Source organism: Cornus florida, unplaced genomic scaffold (assembly GCF_030987335.1).
Source record: "Cornus florida cultivar Cherokee Brave unplaced genomic scaffold, ASM3098733v1 CherokeeBrave_3.0.0_Hap2_Chr01, whole genome shotgun sequence".
NCBI lineage: Eukaryota > Viridiplantae > Streptophyta > Magnoliopsida > Cornales > Cornaceae > Cornus > Cornus florida.
The window spans coordinates 105,748,751-105,774,299 of record NW_026775571.1 but is presented as its reverse complement, the minus strand read 5'-3'; the positions used below and the strand labels follow the sequence as shown (position 1 = coordinate 105,774,299).

Genomic DNA, 25,549 nt, shown 5'->3' with positions numbered 1-25,549 from the left:
ATCAAACACGCCACACCCACACAATACCACACCCACCACCACACACGCACACCGCCGCAAGGTCAAAGAAAACAATCGGTCACATCCATACATTGCTCGAGCAAGTTATTGGACCATTGAGCCCGATCTAACCCTACCCATGGTGAAATTATCGGCAGCGAAAAGAATATCGACAATGCGGTGGTGGCTTTTGCCTTTGATCTCGTCGCTTATGAAATTAACTCATCTATATGTGAATAATTAAATTAGTGGACTTACATATAGCAAACATGGTGATCAATGGGTTCAATTGGGTGGCTGGCGGCAACAAACTAGCCGAATCTTGGCCTCGCGAGGTGGCGGAGCAGCAACTTAAAAGCGACAAAGCTTGGGTTTACATATGGGGTTAAAATTTGGGTTTGATTTGGGGTTTCTCGTAATAGGCGGTAGTAGCGGTAGCGGACTGGATCTTGGCCATCCAACACGATCAACACCAGAGAAAATGATGAGAGAGAAAGAGAGCCGCCCGAACCATCATCTCCGTCGCCAACCACCATCGCCACTGCACCATCGTTGCCAATAAACAACATTACCACCACCATTGGTCGCCCCTTTTTCTCCCCACTCACCACCGCAACATCCATTAATACATTTATCCACCACATAAAATAGAGAGGGTATCGCTAGTATGGAAGGATAGAGACAGAGAGGGTATGGTGGGTGGTGTATATAATTGATAGAGAGGGTATAGGAGGATAAATGTATTGTATAGGTCTAGAGAGAATGTAAAATGAAGGTTATTTTGGTCATTCAAAATTTAGTTTACAGGGTTATATTAGTAATTTATACTTTTTATATATTTTTTGACCAAGTCAAAGGTTAAAATAGTCATTTTCTCGAGTAGAGAGGGTGTGTATGAAAACTTTTGAAACCTCAGGAGTTAACTATGTAAACTAGTACACGTCTACTAAGTGGCGTTGACTCAAACCTCAAGGGGTGTGAGTGCAAATTACCCCAACAAAAAATAAACTACAAGCTTAGACTATATCCCCAATAAAAAAAGGCCCAAAATCCATGTTGTCCAACAGCTTGGTCCAATGTGGATACCAAAAATTCTCAACCCATAACCCATGCGTGAGAATTCCATTAACAAATACATGATCATTGGTTGTGTTAGGAGTTATTTGAGCTAGATTCTAATGAATAACTAAAATAATTTGTAATTATAGTTCCCACTTTACAAACATACAATACAAATGGAATAATAAACTTTTTATGAAAAATTCAGCCATTTTACCTATTTCGAATCGACACGGGCTTATCACACAAGCAAGTGAGCAAGTGTTTAGAGAGCCCGAATCGGACTCCAAAGCATTTTTTGTAAATTAGGACAAAAAAATTTATCATATGTAACTTATAATGAAATATAAAATTTGTTGAAATGTGTTGACTGTTAAAAAATCACATGGTATTGGAAATACAACATCAAATTCATAATGTCATAAATATACTCACTCTATAAGTCTTGCACAACTGCAATTCCAATTATATCTAAGTTTGAGTTTTTTTTTTTTTTTAATTTTTTTTTTTTTAATAATTTATATATGTATAGCCAACACCAAAATCTCCATTATATTCTTTTACAATTAATGGTGACTTCTTAAATTAGTAACCAGTCATGACCCAATGAACCATTTTTAGGTACTCTTGCTTCAGAGCCATGGATTTTAGTGTCAGTTTATTGTAGTCTGGTAGTTTATGATGCTAGCCGGTCATATTTTTTCGCCATTATATATATTTTTCTGCCATTATATATATTTTTCTGTCATTTTTTACTACGTGTAAATTTCACCATTGTTAATGATAAATTTTGCTTTTATAACGGTGAAATTCACCTGTAAACAAATAGTAGAGAAATTCAAACATGTGAAGTTTTGTCATTATAGTAGCAAATTTCAGCATTGATAATAAATTCCCCCACAACAACGAACCGTGAACAAATGTAACATGAAATAATTTTGATCCGTGGAAAGAAGAACATGATGTCTGATCAAATAATTTACACCAACCCAAAAAGGTCTTCGTTGATAATTAAGGTTAGTTAATTAAATCTCAAGATCACGACAGAGTTGGCACAATTAGTGCACAGTTTATAAAGTGAACTATATACGACAGAGTTGGCACAATTAGTGCACAGTTTACAAAGTGAACTATATATATATATATATATATATATATATATATATGTGGGAGTGCATCGTGAGTTCAGCAATCACTCCACTACATTAATGGAGGAGAGATTGCATTATGAGCTTCTATGGTAAAGATGGATTCAGATTTTGATAACATCTTTTGCTTTCTCTTATCATCTTCAACTTTAAAAAGGTATACAAGTCAAATCCAGCCAGCCAAAAAGCTTAGTCAATAATGATGCAACGTAGTACAGACGTGAATTTCACATGAAAATGAAAGGCAGAGGAGTTTAGTTTTGCTTACTTTAATTGCTTACTTATGCACCTAAATTCGTCTACTTCCATAGTCAAAATATCTCACTTCGTTTGGCCTCCTAGGATTCAATGTATTTGGTTTGATGCTTTCTGTCCTAACCCAATGTAAATTACTAAAAACCTACCCTAAGTGCTTAAAAAAATATTAAGTAAAAGCTATTAAATCAATTTTGGCATTCAAAGTGCTTGGGAAAAGATAAGGGTATTTTTGTAATTTTAAAATAAAAATTGTAGTTTTTAATTTAATATTAAATAGTAAGGTAAAATTTGACATTATATAGCGTATTTAACGAGTAACTTGATAAATTTTATTAGTTCGCATATATTTTTTTTATTCTATTGAGAGTTTTATGCACGATTTTGAAAGTAAAGAGATGTTTTATGATTTTAATCCTATATTTTTCTTAAATTTTAATGGCACAATATATTAAGAGTTGTGGAGTATATAATTATAAAAGTTGAGCTCACCATTCTTATGTTTCATAAATATTAAAAATAATTTGAATTTTGGAAATTGGTAGCCATCCAAATCCTGAACTCAATGTAAGAACACCAATACTACATCAAAGGATATATATATATTTTATGTGCATCAAATTTTTTTTTTTTTTTTTAAAAGGTGAGAAAATACCATCAGACTACAAAATATTTGGTAAAAATTGTTTTATGAAACATGTTTAAGTTATTTTTTTACAATAGTTTTTGAAAAATGATTAAATCTTTGGATAAGAGGCATAACATAATTATATAAACTTCCATTAACATTAGTAATTTGCAATATATATTTCATTTATTTTAGCTGTGAACAATTTTATTTTTATTTTTTTGGCAACGGTGAACAAAATCAAAAGGGCAAAATCTGCTTATATTACCTTTTCACTTTAACTCTTATTTTTAATAAAAAAGGAATAGAGTGAGTTGAACTTTGGACTCTCAAGTGACTTTGGGAAGTATCTTGACCAAATAGCTATTAGGTAGCGTTGTATCATATTTACTCATTTATACCTATTTCACTACCCATCCTGATCTGACGTAGGATAAACACCACTTGTAACATTTTTTATCAACCGAACTCGCAATGTCCTAGCCTCTAGTTGGGCACTTGGCATAATAACGGATCAAAAACTGAATTCTTGTGACTTTGACACCAACTATAAGGGGTGGATGCTTGCCCATTTACTCAAAAACTTAAACAATTGGATAGTACTGCATACCCAACCATTTATACCCATTTCACTACCCATCTAAATCTGATGTGGGACAAGTACCCCTTGTAACAACTACTCAGTTCATCCCAACTTTTCTTTCTTAATTAAGAGAGTACAATATCCGTCAATAATAAATTATTTATTTTTTTTAGCAAAAAAACAACTACTTAAATATATTTAAGTATATTAATTTTTAAATTTATTTTAATATACTTAGAATTGTGTTTTGCAACCTATATGTTGAATTTGGGTTAAAATGTAAAATCAAGGTGTTGAAAAAAATTTACCTTCTATTTTGTGTGACTTAAATTTGAAATTGAAAATATTTGACTACAAATTTAAAATTAAAATTCTTTTAATTTTAAATTTAAAAATATAACACACTTATTCGATGCTTTAAAAAAAGAAAAAAGAAAAAAGAAAAATCCAACACTTGCAATTTACTGGTACATAGTTAATGGGTGGGGCAACTTATTTGGACTCTTGTAATTTATTTACCAATTTACTGGGGTGATTGTGATTGGTAACGAACGACACTTCTGCGGTTTCTAACATGTGTTCCCATGCCCACTAACGTGCGCATATTACAGATCATAGTCCGCTGCTTTTACTACCGAGTACTGTGCGCGACCACTGATGACTCATGAACCGAACAAACCTGATTTATTTATTACTAAAAAATGTTGGTTCCTGCTATAATGCGCCTTCCCTTTCAGTGAGCTTTGGATTCTTCTCATGCTCTTGGGTTTCGAGCTCACGCCCTCCCTCCTCTCCTCTCTCTCTGCTCACTTTCTCTCTCTACATTTTCTCTGTCTGTATCTGTTGGTGTTCTCCTTTTGTATGGCACGAGGTCGAGAACAGAGAGCGGACTTGAGTGATACTGTTCTTCGAACCTTTTCTTCAAGATTCCCCATTCTGTGCTTCGTATGTTTTGATCTTCCCAAACCCCAGTGAGTTCTTTCTTTTTGGTGCAGAACAAATATACATTATTAGCTCAGGAGCATTTGCAGTTAATTTCTTTAATCTGTCTGTGACAGTTTTTATGTCAGCACCATTTGTTTTTTTGGTGACTTCAAAGGGAACAGTTTGAGTTTTTAGCAGACCCATTTGGGTTTTTTTATTAATTATTTTTTAAAGGTTTTTTTGGTCGTATAATATGGAGATTTTGAAAGTGGGTACTATTGCTTAGTGTTGTTCTTGTCTTTGGTTGAGTTTTTGGCTCACCAAATATGACAAAGCATGTAGTGTAAGAACAGTAGATTTGGAGTGTGGAGTGGCTAAGGGTTTTGTTTTGTTGATTTTTGATGTGAAGGCTAATTTGGGTTAGTGAAATTTGAAAAATCGGAAAAAGAAGCGCACCCATGCAATTTTTTTGGAACAGCTTAATGGATTTGTGAATTAGGTATTTGATTTTTTTTTTTCGGTTATAGAGACCCGTTTGGCTGAATGAAGTTGGGAAAAGGCCGGGGTTGAAATCCCATTCACATGGTAATATTTGTTACAAATTTGTTGGGTTTATGAGTTTTCTGCAGACTTGAAACTGAAACTTGTTGGTTTTGTTGGAATTAGCTGGAGTAGGAGAGGAAGTGACTGTAATAACCGGTGGATTTAGGGTGTGGAGTATCTTCTGGTTGTGTTCTTTGGGTATGAAGATCATTTGAGCTGAACAAAAATCCAAAAAAATTGTTTGCATTTGAATTTCACGAGGATTAGCTATTTTTACCAGTTCGATCTATATGATACAGCAATACATGAAATTTAACCTGCATTGCGGTTTATTTCCTTCGATCTATATGATACAGCAATACATGAACTTGAACCTGCATTTGGGTTTATTTCCTCTATTGGAAATACAAAGTTAACTAACGCAGGTGAAACTCTTTGTTTACCGATCTCCATACTGAAGAAATGGGTTGTATTTTATCGAAAATAGATGTAGAAGAGAGGATGCAGAATTGCAAGGAGAGGAAGAGGTTAATGAAACAATTGGTTGGATTGAGAGGAGAATTTGCTAATGCGCAGATGGCTTATTTGAGATCACTGAAAAATACTGGAGTAACCCTTCGCCAGTTAACAGAATCAGAGTCACTGGAACTAGAAACTACCCCTTTTGGCCTTGCATTGCCTCCCTCACCGCCTCCACCTTTGCCTCCTTCCCCTCCACCACCACCCGTTTTTAGCCCTGATTTGAGGAAGTTCTATGATGACCAAAAGGTGGCAGTTGCCCAAGAGGAAATAGTAGAGATTGATGAGGATAATGAGTGCACACCACCACCACCTCCAATTCCAAGCTCAACATGGGATTTTTGGGATCCTTTTTGTCCTCCTTCGCCCTATTTTGAGAAGAAAAGTGAAACGGTGGAGCCGGATGAGGAGGAAAATTGGGTGGAGGCTAGTTCTGAGTTCGTGGATGATAATCAAGAAGCGGAAGTTGTCATCAATAATGTTGTAAATGTGATTCCAGAGAAGCGAAAGACTGTTGAGTTGGTTGATGATAATTCATCAATGGTGAGCTGGCACACTAAAGACACTACTGATATGGCCATGGTAGTCTGGAGGAGCAAAAAGACCTTTGCTGGAATTGTTAAGGAGTTAGATGATTACTTCCTGAAAGCATCAGCTGGTGGAAGGGACATAGCTGTTTTTATGGACATCAACCTGGGTGACACATTCCATTTTCAGAATTCCAAAGAGAATAAGAGTAAATGCTACTTTCCCTATTAAGAATTATTATTATTATTATTATTATTATTATTTTTTTCTTGCACTTGTTAATCTAGTTCTTTATATGCTCAGTTAATCTTCATACTTGAGCTTTAGTGGTGGAAACTTGTAATTAAGGAGTTTCGCATCAGTACCAATAATTTTCTGTTATTTTATTCCCAGTTCCTTTCTTGTACCCTTTTGTATGATCGTGCTTTCCTTTATCTGGGAGCATGCTCATATAGTTCATCCATGTAATTGTCATTGTTGTACAACTATTGTGTCATAAGGCCGCGATGGTCGCTGTTCATTCCTGTATTTGTCCTTGTACCATATAGGAAGTTTTGCCCAGAATTTTCCCCCCTGGTTATGCCTGCCTCTAATCCATTTAGAGTTGATATTAATCTCTACGGATAAAAGCAATCACTTGGCTAGATCGAGATTAATCTATGCAGATGTAAGCAATCACCCCCAAACCATGTGCTTCGTATAAACCGAAGAAGACCAGCACCTGAGACGTTTGATACCCAATCCCTCGTCTTGGTAACTCTATGACCCATGCTGGATAAGTCATAGCTTCTGAGCTACAATTAAAACAGTCATTTTCCTTTGTTAATTGTAGGTTTGCAAAAGAATCGATCTATTCATAAACACTCGAGCCTGGCTTGTGTTTGTTTACTAAGAAATGAGCCAACATTGAACAGCATTATCAGGTTTGTTTATCAAATAAGCCGTGTCCACACGAACTTTAGTTTGTCTTGTTAGCCTTGTAAACATGCCCATTAATAGGCTTGTTATAGCCCGTGAATAGGCTTGCTGGAGCTCGTGAGCGAGGCTCCTTTAACATGGCACGCAGGGCTTCCAATCTCTGTCTTGTCTTAGTTAGCCTCGTACTTGTGAATTGGCTTGTCAGGGCTTGTGAATGGGGTTCCTTTAATATGGGTTGCAGGGCGTGCAACTTACTTTTTCTATTAATCTTGATCTCAAACTCATGATTAAGCTCAAGCTTGGCTAAAGAAGTCAAATGAGATGAGCTTGAGCTTCCTCACACTTGACTGAGCCAAGTTCAAATATCAAAATTTTCAGCTTGTTTGACCTCCAATAATCGCCAAGCCGAGCTTGAGTAGCTGAATACTTGGCTCCACTTGGTTTAATTTCAGCATACACAACTGTTTTTGGGAAATAGCATACCAAGGATTATTTTGTATTCTAATGTTTTTATTTGTTTTTCCCTTACTGTAGCATTGCTCTCTGTCTGTCTTCCTCTTTCCCTCTCTCTATTCTTACCGAAGTGTCTCTGAAATAATATGGAAGTTTAGTTTGTTATTGTGAAGGAATGTTCCGATATGTATAGCAAATTTTGATAAATGTGGGATTTACCTTGAGATGTTGGGGCCGTCAGAGCTTCAAATTTGTGTCCACGGGATTTCATTACCAGTTTGATTTAAAGCAAATGTTTCACAATAAGTTAACTTTAAACTTTACAGGAGTGTTCGGTTGGTCTTGGTGGTTTCAGTATGCTTTGAAGCTTTGGTGATCTCATCTTTGTGAGCTTCAAGCCTTCATCTATAACACTACAATAATAATCCATCCCAACAAAATCATGATTCTTATCTACCCCTTACATTATTTTCCAAGTTTCTCATGGCAAGTATTCTTTTAGTTGCTGCCACAGTTTTTACTTTTCTTGATAATAATATTTTTTATTTTTCGTAAAAGATGGAATAAGAAAGAATGCATTTGCGAGGGGTTAGAGATGGCACTGAGTTCATAAAAGTCTAAGTTGGCTCAGCTTTGACAAAGCAGTAATTTGTTTTAAGTTGAAGGAACCAAAGGACATGAGGAGGCTAGCTAGAATGTGGATTGATGAGGTGGAAACATAATTGCCAAGAATTTAATGGAGGGTATGGCCATATATGGAGATGAATGGCGAATAAGCATTCATGTAGTAAGTGACCCTAGGCTGCTGGGATTATTTGTTGAGTTGGGCTCTATTTGTAAAAAATAATCAATTCAACCATTTTGGGTAGGAGAATTAGTTGCTTCGTTAATTGAATAAGGTTATATAACAGCTACGTTATTCATATATAAACCTAATTTATTTTTAAGATTGCTAATTAATAAGTTTGTTAACTACGGGGACATAAAACACATTATGTAATGTAACGACCCACTCCACTACATGGTATGATATTGTCTGCTTTGGGCTCGAACCCGCACGATTTTGCTCTTGAATTTTATCCCCAAAGGCCTCATATTAATTGGAGTGTACAAATCCTACATATATAGCACTTCCCCTTTTGACCCCGTCCAGTGTGGTAGCTTGCCAGTGCCTCTTGCACCCGCCCACGGCACACCCGCCCACAAGGTCGCCACAATCACCCCCCCAGGGCCCCAACGTCCCCTTTGGCAACACTTTGTTTAGGTTCTAATACTATTTGTAATGACCCACTCCACCACATGGTATGATATTGTCCGCTTTGGGCCCAAACCCGCACGATTTTACTCTTGAGTTTTATCCCAAAAGGCCTCATACCAATTGAAGTGTACAAATCCTACATATATAGTACTTCCCTTTTTCACACCCAGACGATGTGAGATTGTGTCACTGTAGCTTGCCCAGTGTGGTAGCCTGCTAGTGCCTCTTGCACCCGCCCACGGCACATCCGCCCACAAGGTGGCCACATGTAAGGAATCTTATTCTACGTTCGCATGATCGAATGCATTCTACCATGGTCAGGTAAAGCCACCTGAGGTGATTGGTGTTTGAATTGCTGCCCTGGTTTTTCTCCAATCGTGGACCCCAATTTGGCAAAGAATACAGCTAGCGTGTGTTGATGATCACTTGGACTGTAGCATGCCTTTATTTTCGGTTTGCACTCTTATTTAATACATAAATACAACTCAACTCAAATTCAGTTCAATCCAACTACAAAATTGAAATTTCCATATGACCAAGGGTTTCATTGCTCCTTTGCCTTCTCAATGGCTGATTGTCGATTGAGAGAGACTTGCCTGGAGTTTGGATGCACCCATCCTTTTTTATCGTCCGTGCCCAGAATTTGCCATCTGATTCTTACTCAAGCTGAAGAAAGGCTGATCGACCAAAGGGGAAATGTGATTCGCAAGATGGTTGTGACAATTTTATGCGATTGCTTTTGATATTGAGATCTAAGAATCACACATTGCTGTTTAGGTTGACCTTCTGTGATATATGGTTCATGAGCAGCTCGTTAAGTCTTTTCTGGTATAGTGTAGATGATCTATGCTATAAACACTCTCTCACACACTCTCTCTCTCTCTCTCTCACACACACACTATATATATATATATATATATATATATATATATATATATGTATGTATATATTTATTTAGATGTGTATCGATGCAGGATCACATATTGTTTTGTTTCGTATTGGAGCTTATAGAAATTGTATCATTTACAGGGAAGAGGTACAATTCTTCGAAGGTCTTTAGTGCATTGGCATGGAGTTGGTCTTCTAAATCGTATCAGTTAACAAGAGATGCCTTAGAGTTATATGGTCACATTGAACCCTGCACACCTGGAGCTCATTGCATCACACTTGCAAAACTATACGCTGAGGAGCAGAAGCTCTACAAGCAGTTGAAGGTAATTATGGTATCTGAATGGTATAAGTAAGCTACTTAGTGCAGGGACAGAGTTAGGATTTTGTTGAGTGGGATCAGTCAACAACTTAAACAACATCACCTTCAATTCTATAGAAAAATTAAATAAATATATCTCGATTCATAGTCACAGAAAACTAAATATGCAAGAAAGTTGATTTGTCAATAGAAATTTTAATAAGAATTGTCCCGTGGAATCATGTGGCAATGACATTTTTGAGAAAGATGACCACCTCAAAGACGAAAAGTTCTGTTGCCTTTTCCTATCCATCCTGGTGTTTCCACTGTATTTTCCTTTGAGGCTATATCGGTGAAACTGCTCATTTTGTTTTTGATTGTAAGGGGTTGAAGCCCCTTTAGTCAAAAGCACCAATTCAATTCCGGAAATTCTAGTCTTTCAACTAACTTCATGTCTATTTTCACCATTTTGGCCTCAATGGCGAAAAAGCTCTAAAGAGTATTTCCATGAGAAGTTTGGCTGGAGGAATTTAAATATCATTTAAAGGATTCGAAAGACTTTATTTGCCTCTCAATGGCAGTACATTCAGCATTAGGGAGTCTAGGCAATTTAACAAGCGTTGTTGGGATGTGGCTTTGGAGGTATGCTTTAAAGGCTAATTGTTCCAAAGGAGAGTACTGGAGGAGATTTTTGGTAGTGAGAGCACTGAGAAGGGTTTTAGAAATCGAGAAAGGTGAGAAGTTCTTATGGGGTGGGTTTGTGGAAGGGTATAAAGGAATGTCGAGAAGTTGTAACAATGTGGGAAATCTTGGTAGCCCAACTAAAGTACTTAGTCAAAAGGGTGCCATAACTGAAGAATGTTTTATCAGTGTTACTCTCTTGATAAGAATTTTTGTAGGTGATACCATTCCTAGATACTTTGTCTTTTTCTTTCTTGAGGACATCTCCTGCTTGTTTGTATGTTTGTCTCTCTCTCTCTCCCTCCCTCCCTTTTATACTTCTTTTAGTTCTTTGCTATTTGTGTTGATCCTTTTATCAAAATAGATATAATGAATATAATATTGTTTGTCGCTGCAATGTGAAACTTAACATAATTCATATATTTTTTTTTTTCCTTCACCTTTGAACTTATTGTCAGATAATAGGGTATATTACACTCACCTCCCTTGAGGTTTGGGCAAATATCACGGGGATAGATCGATCAAGCTTTATTACTCTGACCTCCCCTAAATCTGGTCTCCGGCCACCAGAAATGACTTTTAATATGAAAATTCAATCATGCCTTTTAAATTATAATAATATATTATATGCATATATAGATATTCAAATTAAAAGTTTATTATACACATGATGATAGTTGTGTGAGGCTGCCAGTTGTAAAATCACATGCACCCAACTATCATCAGAGTTGCACTTGATTTTACAACTGGCAGCCTGAGACAACTATCATCAAGGGCATAATACACTTTTAATTCAAATATATATTTGCATATAATATATTATTAGAATTTAAAGGGCATAATTGACTTTTCATATTAAAAGCCACTTTCCGGTGTCCGGAGACTGGATTTAGGGGATGTCAGAATAATAAAGCTTGATCGGTCTATCACCGTGATATTTGCCCAAACCTCCAGGGACATGAATGTAATTTACCCTAAATTTTAAGATCTTATAGCTCCACTTTGATCTTTCAGACATTTTATGATTTTATGTAGTTTTAGGACCTATCTTTGCCTGTATCACTGCTTCTCATGCAAACAACAGAAACACAGGTTTGATTATCGGTCTAGCCAAGCCTTTTGATAATGTCCAGAGTCCTTGCAAATTGAGGTTCCTTGATGTGTGTTGCTTCCATATTGATGGGACCCCCACTTTGTAGTGACTTTGAGCTCAAATGTGAATAGGATCAAATGTTCTGAAGATCTCGATATCCTTAATTTTGGCATAACTTTTAGGCCTTGTGCCCCAAATATATGTTCCTTCCTGAGATGGTTAAGAAATAATTGGGCCTAGTGGCAATGTTCCAGCATCATCTAAGTGTGGGAGATAAATTACTAACGTGGTGATCTTTTTTCTTTTTGTTTCCCCTTCTCCTTTTCTGAATTTGTCCTCACTTTTATTGTATCCTGTATTGAAGGAGGAAGAGGTTACCAAATTCGAGCATGAAAGGAAATCTTTACTACTACAAAAAGAAGAAGATGAAAATCATGATTGGACCAAGACTGAGAAAACTCGATTAAGTGTTGAGACTTTGCAATCAGATATTATTCATCTGCAGCAATCAATTAGTAGGACCTGTTCATCAATTTTGAAGCTCATAGATGATGAGCTGCATCCTCAGCTGGTTGCATTAATTTCTGGGTAAAGTTTTGGACATTGAAATATTATTTTGAATAAATCATAGTTTAGTGCATATGGAGTAGATATAGTGGATTATTCTTGATAACTCCCCCCAAATTATTGTTTAGGCACAACAAAATTGATACTCTTTTTCAGTAAATAGTTTCTCTAGATCTCCAAAACAAAGGAAATGACATCCCCTGACTTGTGGGTTGTTTTTACTGTTTTTCACATCATGCATTGATTAGCACAATCATTGTGAATTTTTTTATCCATCTGTTTCGGTAAGTGTGATAGTGGTGGTAGTGCATCTAACAACATTACTGCATTTGTTAATTCTATTTTCCCGATTTTCATTGTCCTTTGCAATATTTGGGCATGAAGGACTGTTGGGCTAACTGTAAAGTTGGTCAGCTACTTTCAACCAAGTTGCAATTGTAGATTGTTGTTTGGTGAGCATATAGGAAAGCGAGAGTATTAATAGATGCACTCAAGATTTTGTGATCTGGAATGCCCAGATTCTTTTTTCCTTTACTGAAAGATGAAACTTTTTTGAGTGGATTCCTTCTTGTTTTGTTTTTTTTCTTTCTTTCTCTTTATTTATTTATTTGGTGGGTGGGGGTGAAGATGTAAATGCCAAATCTTGCTCCTGGATGGGAAAAAAAGGAAAAATATAATGTTTTAGTTTACTTCTCAATACTTTTCTTACTTATATGATGAATACTTCTCCAGGCTTATGCATGTGTGGAGGACAATGTACCAGTGTCATCAAGTTCAGAATCATATTTCTCAGCAACTGAATCATATAAGTGATCAACAAAGCATGGACCCAACTACTGACTACCATCGCCATGCTGCCGCTCAGCTGAAAACTGAGGTCAATTTCTGGTACATCATCTTCTGCAAACTCATTAAATCTCAACAGGAGTATGTAAGAACCGTTTATAGGTGGATCCAACTCACTGCCTGCCTTATGGATGACTGTCAACTAAGTGTTAGTTCATCTGCATTGTGTACCCTTTGTGAAGAATGGCAGCTTGCCCTTGACAGGTTACCTGATAAGGTACTTTCGCTATCAAATTTTGATGCTCTTTCTCATCAAAATTCATTAATCACATAAAATCATAATGGCCGATTTTAATATGACCAATGTATGCCATACCCATACATGTAGTTCACTCTTGATTCTTTTCTGATCATAAAATTTGAAATAAACATTTGGAGCTGGCTCATGCATGCATGGATTGACACATGGGGTGGTCATAGAGGGTTTACAAATAAAAGAAACAAAAAAAATCTTCACTGGAAAAAGTTATGATAGTTGTTTTTGGACTCCTCACCTCATAATAGTCATTGGAAATATTCTGGAAATGGAGGAAGTTTTCAAATTGAAAGATCCAGGAATCTCAACTCACTGTCATTTATTGTAATCATCAGTCCCATCTTATAGTGGTCCTGCACTTGTCATATTTCTAGCTGTAGGATTCGAGATGAATGTGACTTAGAGCGTTGATTGTGGTATGTAGAAATAAAAATGGGAATGGTTATGCAATATGTGTTTACCTTGTAACACGATATGATGGGTAGACATATATTTCTTAGCTTAATTAGAATTTAAATATGATTATAAAGTAGCTCAAATGCAAGAATGGTTTTCTTTCATTTTGAAAAAAAGATTACTGTTGCCCCTTTATGCCTAACTTCGTATCTGTATCTAGATACATTTTTATAGTATTTCCTTGTTACTGAATTTATTAATTGATGAAAATTGTGAGTTCGAGATCAGAAATCAGACGACCTATGCTAGGGTGGTTACAGAATAGAGCTCAACAGTGTATTACATATGATAAAACAATCGACAAAAGTCCAAAAACATCAAAATATTTCGTTCATAGTCGACCTCCTTCGTTGTTCTCCTGCTCATAAAGCTTTTTTATAGCCTCTAACGAGTGGATTTCATTCATAGGAGCGACGCTGAAAAAGGATAGGAGTGATCTATGCATAGTCATTCCAGGTCCTAGCATCTTCCTCATCTCTTATCCTGACGTCCTCTACCAAAAGAATCAACGTTATTGTATAGTTTGCATGTTGAGTAGAGAGGTGCTATTATATCAGAATTCATGTGTGCCTGTGTGGCATCTGAATGAACTAGGGAAGGGTTTATGTGTCGGGTTAACAAGCTGGCTAGGGGAAGGTTAGGTTGATGTAGTGCATTTAGACATTCGACTTAAATCAAATGAGTCCGTAGTCTGTTACACAGGATTTGAAATTAGTTTGTTGTTTTTGACTACCATTTAATAATTCTCTTTATTTTTCTTTCATGCTTGTTTGAGTTCAAGGATAATTCAGATTTTAAACTGCTCTAGTTTCTACTACAGCTGTTAGCTTGAGTGGTGTCTCCTGCGGCTCCTGCCCTCTCAAGTGGGAGGTGCTGTATTCAAGTCCCATGGGTTTGTGTATATGTGAGTATGTCAGAATTGCAAAGAGAAGACCTAAATTCAATTTTGTATTAGTGATTATGGTGATGCCTGCATGTTAATTAACCAACTTCTGCATTATGTAAAGCACATTGGATTGGCTCAATGTCCATGCGAATTCCACACCCTTTTAAAGTTTATGGGCCTCTAGGAAGTGAAAATTGGAGAATTACGTCAGTTGGTTCGAGTACATATGTATGAGGCTATAGAGAGCCTAAATATCATCATACGAGATTACTCTTCTAGAAGAACTCTAAGCTGTAAAAGCATATATATGGATGATCTTAATGGCATCTGTCGAATATTTTACAACTCCATCCTCTCTAAACCAATCTCACAGGAATGAAGTCAAATGATAGAACTATTGATTTGGACTATAGTCATTCTAATTGTGATATATCTTGATTCAGTTCGATTTACTTGCTACATGGGAAAAACAATGTGACGGTCTGGTGTAATTACAGGTAGCTTCCGAAGCCATTAAGAACCTTTTGGCAGTTATCCACTCCATAATGTTGCAGCAGCAAGAGGAACTCAATCTGCAGAAAAAATCTGAAAAGCTTGAGAAAAAATTGCAAAGGGAGTTAAAGTCAGTAGCTGAAATGGAGATAAAGTTCGAGGGAAGCATTTCCATTGAAGATGCACAAGCTGTTTTGGGCCCAAAGCATCCTTTATCTGTTAAGCGTGCTAAAATTGGGGTCTTGAGAAAGCAGGTAGATGATGAGAAGGCCAAGTATATCAACTCGGTGCAGGTTACCCGGGCTATGACACTAAATAACCTAAAAACAAGCCTCCCCAATGTCTTCCAGTCATTGATGGGGTTTTCAAGCACTTGTAGCCAGAGCTTTGAGGCTATTCTTCTCCGTGCCAGACCAGCTGATCGAGCTGACCGTTGTGATGCATCGTTAAGCCCAACGTGTTGAACATGTTAGTTCATGGGAAGAAGCAGGGAAGTAGTTAAATCTTGTTTCAGGGCTTAGGTTGGCATATTGGTCTATGGTGCCAAGTTCTATAGAATTTAACACACAATGTTGGTGCAATTTTATGTTTAATCTTAATGCTTTGTGGCTGACTACAAAGAAATTACGGTGTTTATCAATATGAAAGGTGGAAGTAGGATTCTGATAGTAGTTTTGTACTCTCTCTCACACACACACTGACACACACACAACCTCTGTGTACTTCGCATCTTCAAGTCAGTTTAACAATTTGTTTATTTCTCGAGTTTTTCTCATTTAATTTTTGTGAGCAAGTTCTTAATGGTTCTGCTCCACTAATTAACCAAAGTTAGTTAATGACTCATTTCATTTTTAGAATTATAGAACTTAAATATCTATAGTCCAAAGAGATAAGTCATGCTGTTTCTACCTACCTCTTGGGGTTCGTTTGGTTAGATAGAACTAGCAAGAAAGGAAAAAAAGAATCCAAAAATATTTAAACTTTTTGTGCGTTTGTTTAGGAAGAAACGGAAAGTTTTCAGGAAACTGGGATTTCCGAAAGTAGATAATTTTCTCTAAAACGATTCTTGTATAAAACACGCCAAAATTTTTGTTTCTCGAGAAAGTTGTGAAGTTACATTTTAAATTCCTATTATACCCCTAATTATTAGTTGGGTTTCCTTTATCTTTTTCTCCTTTTTTGAGAGACATTTTTTTTTTTTTTTTTTTCAAAAGTAAATGAACTCATGAAATTGGGGAGATCTTATTTTAGCATTTTTTTTTTTTTTTTTTTTCAAATAGGTATATACATATGACATATTATGGTGGGTATTTTTTTGAGTGCATTATATTAATTTACAATATGTATATATACATATCAACTAGATTTTAGAATTTGGATACTAAAGTTATTATAAGTTTTAAGAAATATATACGTTTATTAAAAAGAAAAATATAAAATATTGTATAGTTATATCCTCGTAAACTTAGTTGTTATATGTAAAATTCTATTAGTATTAATTATTCTAATATAAACAAACATACAGTGGAACAATCCTAATCTTATTCGATTTCATCAAAGTCCTTACCATTACTATATAAATTGTAATGTCTAAATCATATATATATATATAAACTTGGTTGTTATATGTAAAATTTTATTGGTATTGATTATTCTAATATAAATAAACATATAGTGGAACAATTCTAATCTTATTCGATTTCATCAAAGTCCTTACAATTACTTTATAAATTGTAATGTCTAAATCATATATATATATATATATATATATTTGACTAAAGTAATTCAGGTGACTTAGTGTCTCATACAAGTTCAGAATATTATTATCAACAACAAAATTTGATGCATGAATTAATTTTACTCAAATTTATTTATATTTTTAGTATTTAAAATTATAAGGGCAATTTTGTCAAGTACGATCATTTTCTTTTCTCTTTCATTCTATCCAAACTAACAACATAATATTTTCTCACAACTTTCTTGAAAAATTTTCATGTTATATATATATATTTGACTAAAGTAATTCAGGTGACTTAGTGTCTCATACAAGTTCAGAATATTATTATCAACAACAAAATTTGATGCATGAATTAATTTTACTCAAATTTATTTATATTTTTAGTATTTAAAATTATAGGGGCAATTTTGTCAAGTACAATCATTTTCTTTTCTCTTTCATTCTATCCAAACTAACAACATAATATTTTTAACCAAATGCACCATGGAAACTAAATTTTCTTTTCCTTCACTTCACTTTCTTTTACTTTCACTTTCCACCATCTATTTTCGTCTAACCAAACGAACCCTTGGAATTTTGCTTATTAAAGTGAAAAGGAAAAAAAAACACGTAGCATTACTCTGCAATAAAAAGTACTTTTATTGACCAAAACAAAGGTATATTCATTTCATGTAATATATTCATGATTTGATATTCAATTAGTTCTAAGATCGAAGTTTGATGCTCTCAATGGTTTATACAAGTCACTAGTCTCAAAAGTCTTTCGCCAATTGAGCTACCATAGGGATAAAAGAGGAGATTATTCTTCAAAAATATATTATATGCTTTCAAAATAAAAGGCTCCATATTAAGTGTCTATATATATATATTTATTATTATTATTTTTTTTACGATAATAATTTCACTCATCCCTAGTTAAATATACTCTTAAAGGCAAATGGCTTTGACAAAGGAAATCATTAGATATTAAGAGTTTTAAAACATCATTCTTGTTTTAATCTCAAATGAAGGGTATTTTTTTTTTTTTTTTTTCTAACTAATTCCTGAAGATATGTATTTGCATTTTAATTACTTAGGTCCTTACTAGTGAGGATTTGCAACATACTCACCACTTAATTATTGGTTACATAACTTTGAGTGTTAATTAGCATAATTATTTTCTTTCCTATTTTTAATCACTTTCAAAAGTGAAATTCCCACATTTAAATTGGATATTCGAGATTAATTCGGTATATTGGGTTTTAAATTTTTTGATATAGTTATTATTATTATTATTATTATTTATTTCAGTACTTTAATCTTTTCTGAATGATGAGAAAACAAATCACTTTCAATTTATTTGTTTTAAAACAAAATTATTTTCTCAATAATTCTTAATTAAGGATTTTTTTTTTTTTTTTTTTTTTTTTTTTTTTTTTTCAAATCATGAACAGTTGTGGAATGAGTTGGAGATTTATTTGAAAAAATTGGTTTGTAACTTTGTATGCCACTCTGTGTTCAACTGGGCCGGCCAATGAACCTCCAACCGGCCGTCGACCGTCCGCTCTTAAAGTTTACAAGATCTTTTAAATCGGGCAGTTGGACAGAAATATATATATAGGAGCGACTCACTATAATTTGAGGCCTTTTATTTAAATGAAACCGTTTGAGAGTAGGGCAACACAAACCTAAGTGAATAATATTTTTTTTTTCACTATTGTATTATTTTTAAATTATTTAAAAATTAATTTTCACAATTAGTGTATTAGTTTGTTGTTCAGCTTAACTGTTAGTTAAATATATATTCAATTGAAACGTGGAAGAAGGAGAGGAGAAAAAAAATTATATTAGGATAGATTTGTGAATTTTGATAGAAAGTGAAATGAAAATTTTAGAATTAATCAAATTCTTTAGCTACTAATATAATAAAATAAAGAAGTCTATAATATATTGTTAACCCGATATATATTGTAAATAATAATAATAATAGCAATAATAAAATATAGTAATAATTTTAGGGCCTTGTAGTATTGAAATAGTTATAATTAGTTGGAATTAATAATATAAAGAAAGAAAAATGTTAGTAACTTAGAAAGATAAAATAATAATTTGAAATAAAATTTTTAAGAAGTTTAATAAAACAAGAAAATAATAATTTTAGGGGTCTTCTTATTAGCTCAACTATCTAATAATGTAAGGAAATAAAAATGTTTAAAAATTGAAATAATAATTTTAGAATTTAACTGATGAAGGAAATAAATTTTTTAATTTTTTTAATACAATTAAGAAAATGATACTTTTAGGGCTTGCTTGGCTGGGAGTTAGGCGACCCGCCTATGTTGCTTAAGGGTCGAGCCCGGCCCTGTATATAGACTTGTTTAGGGCTCTGTTTCCCGGCTCTAATATAAGCGGTCGACGATTCTCTGTTGCACACGACCATACCAACGAACTTTTAGGGCACCAAAAGCCCCCCACACGGCGGCGATCGGCGGACGGCGACAACCGAGGGGTCGAGGAGTCACCAGGTCAGTTTCTCTCCATCTCTCTGCTTCTTTTCATTTGAGATCTCACTTAAAGTAGTTGTCTTCAAGTGTAATTCTGTATGGATTATACTGAATTTTAATAGGTTAATTGGTTATGCTCATTCATAACCTGAGCTGCAATTAATCTAAATTGGACTGTTGGACACTGTTGCGATGTTATTATTTGTATTATTTTTATATATTTATGTATTTATCTTTCTTCATGTTAGGTTTTATCTTTTTGATATCATTCTTGTTGCTTGTCAAAGCTCCTTAGTTAACTAGGAATTTTGAACATCCTTATAAGATAACGATATTTTTTTTGATAAGTAATTATAATATCACTCTCTTTAGGATCTTTTCACTTGTATGAATTTAATAGTTGATATATCAATTTTTGCTAATTAATTTCTTTTATTCCCCCTTGGTATGTTTGATTAAAATTTGAATCAGTAGGGTTTTGTAGAAATTTGTAAGTTAAATGTTTGGAGCAGAGGTTGTTACTTTGTCTAATTGTGATATCTGCAGCTTTTTGAAGAAAGGAACTGCCACTTTGCTACAGAAAGAACAAATTTTATTCTTCAAATAAAATGCAGGAAGAGGTTAACCGATGCCAGATTCAGGAGTGGTACCCGAAATTCAAATCCGTCTCCATACAAACTTTGATTCATGAACTTCCAGAATCCTTTGTCCAGTACCTTCTTGATGATTCTGGCCCCTTCCTTCTTCCTCTTTCTATCTCAAACGAAGATGCCCTGCCCAACAGAATCCATAAACCTGAAGAGGAAGAAGATTATGTAGTATCCGAAGGATCTGGAGATGAATCAGAACAATCTTCACCACCCCCTTCTTTCCCAGAGCTTGAGATGAAGATTAAGGAATCAATTGGATCCCTTGGTGGTGCTGTCTTCCCTAAGCTGAATTGGAGTGCACCGAAAGACTCTGCCTGGATTAGCTCAACTGGGACACTCCGATGCACCTCATTTAGCCAGATTGCATTGTTGCTAAAATCATCTGACTCTCTAGTCCACGATCTCTGTCATGCATATGATGCATGCACTGATAATACCATATCGAGACCCTCAAATTTCTTCCTTGCTCTTCGGAAGTGGTACCCATCCCTCCGGCCAGAGATGGAATTCCGTTGCTTTGTACGACGTCAGCTTTTAATTGGAATCTCCCAACGTGAGGTCACTGGATTTTATCCTGCCCTTCTTGAGAAGAAAAACGATCTGGAAATAGTAATCGCACAATTTTTTATGGAAAATGTGAGGCTGAGATTTAAATCGGAAAACTACACCTTTGATGTATATGTTACAAAGGATGGACGGGTCAAGCTTTTGGATTTCAACCCTTGGGGTTTATTTACATTGCCACTGCTATTTACTTGGGAAGAATTGGAGCAGAATTTCAAGGAAGAGGAGAATGATTTGGAGTTCAGAATTGTGGAGAGCCAATGTCCAATACGGCCTGGATTGAAGACTGCAGTCCCTTACGATTATTTGGATACAAGTCTAGGGAGTGGTTGGGATCAAATCTTTAGGAATGCTGAGGAGGAGTTGCGACGACAATCTAAATCTCCTGAAGCAGGTGCTTAAGGATTTCTTCATCCTGAGTCTTGAGGTTAGTATGACAGTTCATTATTTTCTATATTTCCTTCCAAATTGTTAAGTAAAATGTTTAATTTAGCTTTTCGTTGTGTGCATGTGCAAGAAATACTATTGCTGTGACTTATAAACAATAAAACATAAAAGAGAGGAAGGAAGAACGAAAGAAAGAAGAAATTTTTGGCTTTACTTTATAACCTTTTCTACATTTTCTTAGCACTGCTTGCTTCAATGGATGCTACTCAAGGAATATATTTTGTTCAATCAACTTGAATTCTCCCTGTATTTTTTGCTTCTCCAGGTTATCTTTTTACTTCTGCAAGAGTTGACACCCTGCTATGGGTTTTCTAGGCTTCATGGTATATGGATAACAATTTATTTCGTCAAAACCTCGCACCTCCTAACTTTCCTTGGTAATATTTGATGTAGAAATGAACTGTAAGCATGTAAAAGCGAGAGATTCACAGTATATGTATATATTACTGTGATGCCACATATGTTTTAAAGAGATTTTCACAATAACTGTGCAATAAGTAAGGGGTTCCAATTTCTTATAAGATATATGACTATGAATATTTATTGCCCAAATTGGATAAATTTTTTTAACTTTGTTGAAACGGGAAGTATTTAACGGAAGAGGAAAGTTATCTTAATAACAAGATATTCTTGACGAGTTTCAGTTCCTTGAGTACTCTGTTTTTATCTTCAATGGACTTGGTGCATGAGCTTTATTCTTAATTCTTATATTGAAAATTTGAACTTAGCTTAGCGCCTTATGGTTGGAACAGAACTCTCTCTCTTTAACCCCAAGTTCAGATTGAGTCCTAAATGCATATCTCAGATGCCTTATAAAATTTTGTTATGAAATTCCAAAGATATAGTGTTTACATATAGGAGCATAAACAAACCAAGCCAATAGAATTGTAGGGCTGTTTGAGCTTTATTTAATTATATTTCAAATTGAGATTATTTGTTCTCTCTCTCAATTCAGATTCCGTTAGGTAAGCATCGAAAAGTTTTAGAACAAGTAGATTGATCGGTTTTGCAACCTTCATGAATAATGAAATCAGAATGACTTAACTTCAATGAGACAAAATTTCCAACTCTTTCTTTCCTCTCGAAAGAAGATACCCCATGAATGTTGGACAACACCAGGAAACTTAAAATAATGCTGCACATGAATGGTTTGGTGGTGGTTTAAGGTCTTGAAAGGGGTTTAAATGGTGGAAGAACAATGTTAGGCTTTAGGTTTACTAGATTCTGTTGTTGATTTGATTTAGGACTTCTTAGGTTTTAAAAAGTGATTGGGTGATGGAATTTTGGAGCTGGCTGCTTTGGATGGCAAGTGTAAAGTATATAGGGTTCAGATGCTAAACTAAAGGACAAAATGTAAGCAGAGGATCAATTGGTTTGGGGTTAGACGGTTAGTATGCTAGTATTTTTTAAGATGAAATAGGGACTATCTTGGGGCTATGAACTCTAAGAAGTGATCAATGGTTTTGGTTTTATTAATACCCTGCTTGGTAGCATTGATGACTACTAATACAATAAAAAAAAACCATCTCAACTAAAAATGATTCTTCAGATCTGCACCTCTCATGAGTCATAAATCAGTGGGTGAAACCCACTTTTACGCAAATTGGATAAAACTGCTTTTGTAATCATATCCACTGAGACCACTTACCATAAGAAGTGATCAATGGTATTGGTTTTATTATTACCCTGCTTGGTAGCATTGATGGACTACTGGTACCATAAATAAAAAGGGTAAGCTACAATGACCTCCCCTGAGGTTTCGCCTAATTGCAAATAAACCTGACGTTTGCCATTTATTTGCAAAGACCCCCATTGTTAGATTTTTGATGAATTGACTCATATACCTCCATTATTATATTGTTAAATATGTTCAAAATACCTGGACATGTTAAATGATAATTTTGCCTTCTATAGTTAGAACTACACAATGCAACGCACGGTAATGGCGACAACTGGGACGCTGTTGAGCAAAATTGTTGGCGCCGGGGCGGGAAATGGCCCTTGCGTTGGCAGCGAAACGGGAAATGAAGGTCATGGGGAGGGTTTCGGAGGTGGTGGTGGGGTTGGGTTTGGGGGTGGGGGTGGGGGTGGGGGTTGGGGTGGGGGTGGGGTTGGGGTTGGAGTTGGAGTTGGAGAGTAAATTAGAGATGTGGAGGGGACGGTGGTAGGTTTCTGGAGGTTATCGGAGAATGAAAGGGTAAATCTAAAAATGGATTTTGAGGGTTTGGAGGGGAAGGGAAGGGAAGAGAGGGCTTGGAGATGGAGGAAATAGCAGCAGTACTAGGACTTGGGCTGAATAAAACCAACTCATTTGGTGGCCGCAAGCAGTGGTGATGGAGCTCGCTCGCTCACCTCGCCATCAACTCCGGCGGCGATCCAACCGCCATTGAACTTGCCCTAGATCCAGCGATCATTACGGTGACTTTGCATATACATATATATGCAACTAAAAAATTTTCAGATCTGAAAATTTCCCAAATCATTATGGAGAGAAGGGAATGAGGAATTGAAGCAAGACTTGAGTTGTTGGGCTTCTTTGGGGATTGATTGGCAGAGGCTTGTCGTGGGGTGCTGAGGAGAGAGTAGGTCGGAGGCGGAGGCTTTGGGTTTTCTTTTTTTAGCTCACGGCTGTCTTAAGTGTGTGTGTGTGTGTGTGTGTGTGTGTGTATATATGTATGTATGAATGTATCCTTGATTTCACAGCTAAACAACAAACTAATTTTTCTTGAAGTATAATGAAATACTGTGATATATTCAACTTGTGTAGAAATAGCCAATAATGATATTTTCAACTGATTTCATAGCCTTATTCACAATTTATATAGCCTTGCAAATGTAGAAATACATCGAATAGAGACATCTAAAAAAGTAGAGTTCCATTGTGTTTCTTTTCAACGTGGTGATCTTTTGGTTTCTTTGAAATGACCAAGTTCAAGATTTTAAACAAATTTTTGATAAACACTGACTATATCTATGCGTGTTAATATATATATATATACATATATACTAAATATAAAGGAGGTGGTGGTGTGGTTGAAGGGTGGTGGTTGAACTACAATCTACTGGGCTAGAGCTCAATTTTACTACTTAATTATTTGATGTCTATATATATTTTTTTTTTTGAAAAAAAGCAAACTTTGAATTAATTTGTGTTCTTTTCTGGGTTTGGAAATTGCAATGGTGGTGGGTGGGTAGAGGGAGAAAAACAGAGGGAGAGAGAAAAGAGTATCTTTGTCTCTTTGAACAATATATATATATATATATATATATATATATATATTTGACACTATAAGGGTAAGATGGTCTTTTTTTACCTAGCTAAAGGGCGTTTCAGTCACTTCAACTATTTTTTCTGACAAAAAGTATTGATTTTTGTACAGAGGGGAGGTCTTTGCAAAATTGGGCAAACCTCAGAGGACACGCTGCAAAAAAATGTCAAACCTCAAGTTTATATGCAATTAGGCCAGGCCTCAGTGAAACCACCGTAATCTTAACTGATGTGTGCATGTTCTTGAGTGCGATTTCCAAAAGATCGGTCTAATTTTATATGCGCATAAGGTAGTCTTTGAGTCTAAATATTTGCTAGTGTGGCATGTAAATAGGGTGAAGTAAGAGCACTAGAGCAGTGATGATAGGAGGTGCGATGCACCGGAATCCTTTGGTCTTGTCTAGTCTTATCAAATGCAACCTGTGTTTGCTTATTTTGTGTTGAAATAACAATAAAGGCATTGTTAAAGGGTGGGCTGGTAATAGGGGTATTGATTATCATAACCTGCCAATCAAAAAATTAACCATACATCTTTTTATTTTATTTTATTTTATTTTTTTTTATCAGTGGTGTTCAATGATAGAGGGAGGGAGGGTTCCATGTGTTATATTCCGGACCACCCTAATCAGAGAGATTACTTTCCTTATTCAACTATTCGAATCTACTCATTCAACTTGCTTTGGCTGATGACATTATTACCCTTTTTGTTATGCAGCTTGCCTCTGATCTTTTTTAACATGTTAAGGCGGTGTATCTTTGTTGTCTCAAGCATCAAAGTGCTTTCAGCTGGAATAAGAAAATGGGTTTCTATTCCACAGAAAGGGTGCAAAGAGGACAAGAGGTTCAACTGAGCAATTGAGGCAATTCTCAAACAATCCGAAACGCAGTTTTATATGCATCAATTACACAATACTAAGCTGCAGTAGCTATACTAGTAGTTTTTGCACTGGAATTACACAAGTAATAAACGTGGTCTAAACTCAAATGGGGCAGACATTGGCCGCCGTCTCTTAGTTTTGATCTGATGTGGAGTTCTTTTTATAGATTCTGGTTCTTGTTGGATGTGTACTGCATCTTCTCATTAAAGAATTCTCTGATCCTTTCTCTCTCGTTCTCC

General features: G+C 35.3%; 2 protein-coding genes across 3 annotated transcripts; both read left to right on the top strand.

The window, feature by feature from the left end:
- Positions 1 to 4,368: 4,368 nt before the first annotated feature.
- On the top strand, positions 4,369 to 16,062 carry LOC132311920 (protein ALTERED PHOSPHATE STARVATION RESPONSE 1). Its single transcript, XM_059810077.1, has 5 exons — positions 4,369 to 6,395; positions 9,846 to 10,030; positions 12,144 to 12,367; positions 13,079 to 13,409; positions 15,288 to 16,062. The coding sequence occupies exons 1-5, from the start codon at positions 5,603 to 5,605 to the stop codon at positions 15,744 to 15,746; spliced, it is 1,992 nt and encodes a 663-aa protein (XP_059666060.1). The 5' UTR covers positions 4,369 to 5,602; the 3' UTR covers positions 15,747 to 16,062.
- A 3,316-nt stretch (positions 16,063 to 19,378) lies between these two features.
- LOC132311906 (uncharacterized) lies at positions 19,379 to 25,541 on the top strand. 2 transcript variants are annotated; one of them, XM_059810065.1, is made up of 3 exons: positions 19,379 to 19,524; positions 20,050 to 21,144; positions 21,430 to 21,811. In XM_059810065.1, exon 2 carries the CDS (start codon positions 20,112 to 20,114, stop codon positions 21,117 to 21,119), a length of 1,008 nt encoding a protein of 335 aa, XP_059666048.1. In that variant the 5' UTR covers positions 19,379 to 19,524; positions 20,050 to 20,111; the 3' UTR covers positions 21,120 to 21,144; positions 21,430 to 21,811. The 2 variants fall into 2 exon arrangements, with proteins under 2 accessions (XP_059666048.1, XP_059666042.1); XM_059810059.1 differs by lacking the exon at positions 21,430 to 21,811 and adding an exon at positions 25,148 to 25,541 and having other exon boundaries at positions 19,381 to 19,524.
- Positions 25,542 to 25,549: the final 8 nt, after the last annotated feature.

Excerpts from the sequence above, each read along its gene's own strand:
- LOC132311906 (XM_059810059.1), top strand. The coding sequence starts at position 20,112 with ATGCAGGAAGAGGTTAACCGATGCCAGATTCAGGAGTGGTACCCGAAA.
- LOC132311920 (XM_059810077.1), top strand. The coding sequence starts at position 5,603 with ATGGGTTGTATTTTATCGAAAATAGATGTAGAAGAGAGGATGCAGAAT. Across the intron at positions 10,031-12,143 it reads AGCTCTACAAGCAGTTGAAG|GAGGAAGAGGTTACCAAATT; the intron begins GTAATTATGGTA and ends CCTGTATTGAAG. Across the intron at positions 13,410-15,287 it reads TTGACAGGTTACCTGATAAG|GTAGCTTCCGAAGCCATTAA; the intron begins GTACTTTCGCTA and ends GTGTAATTACAG.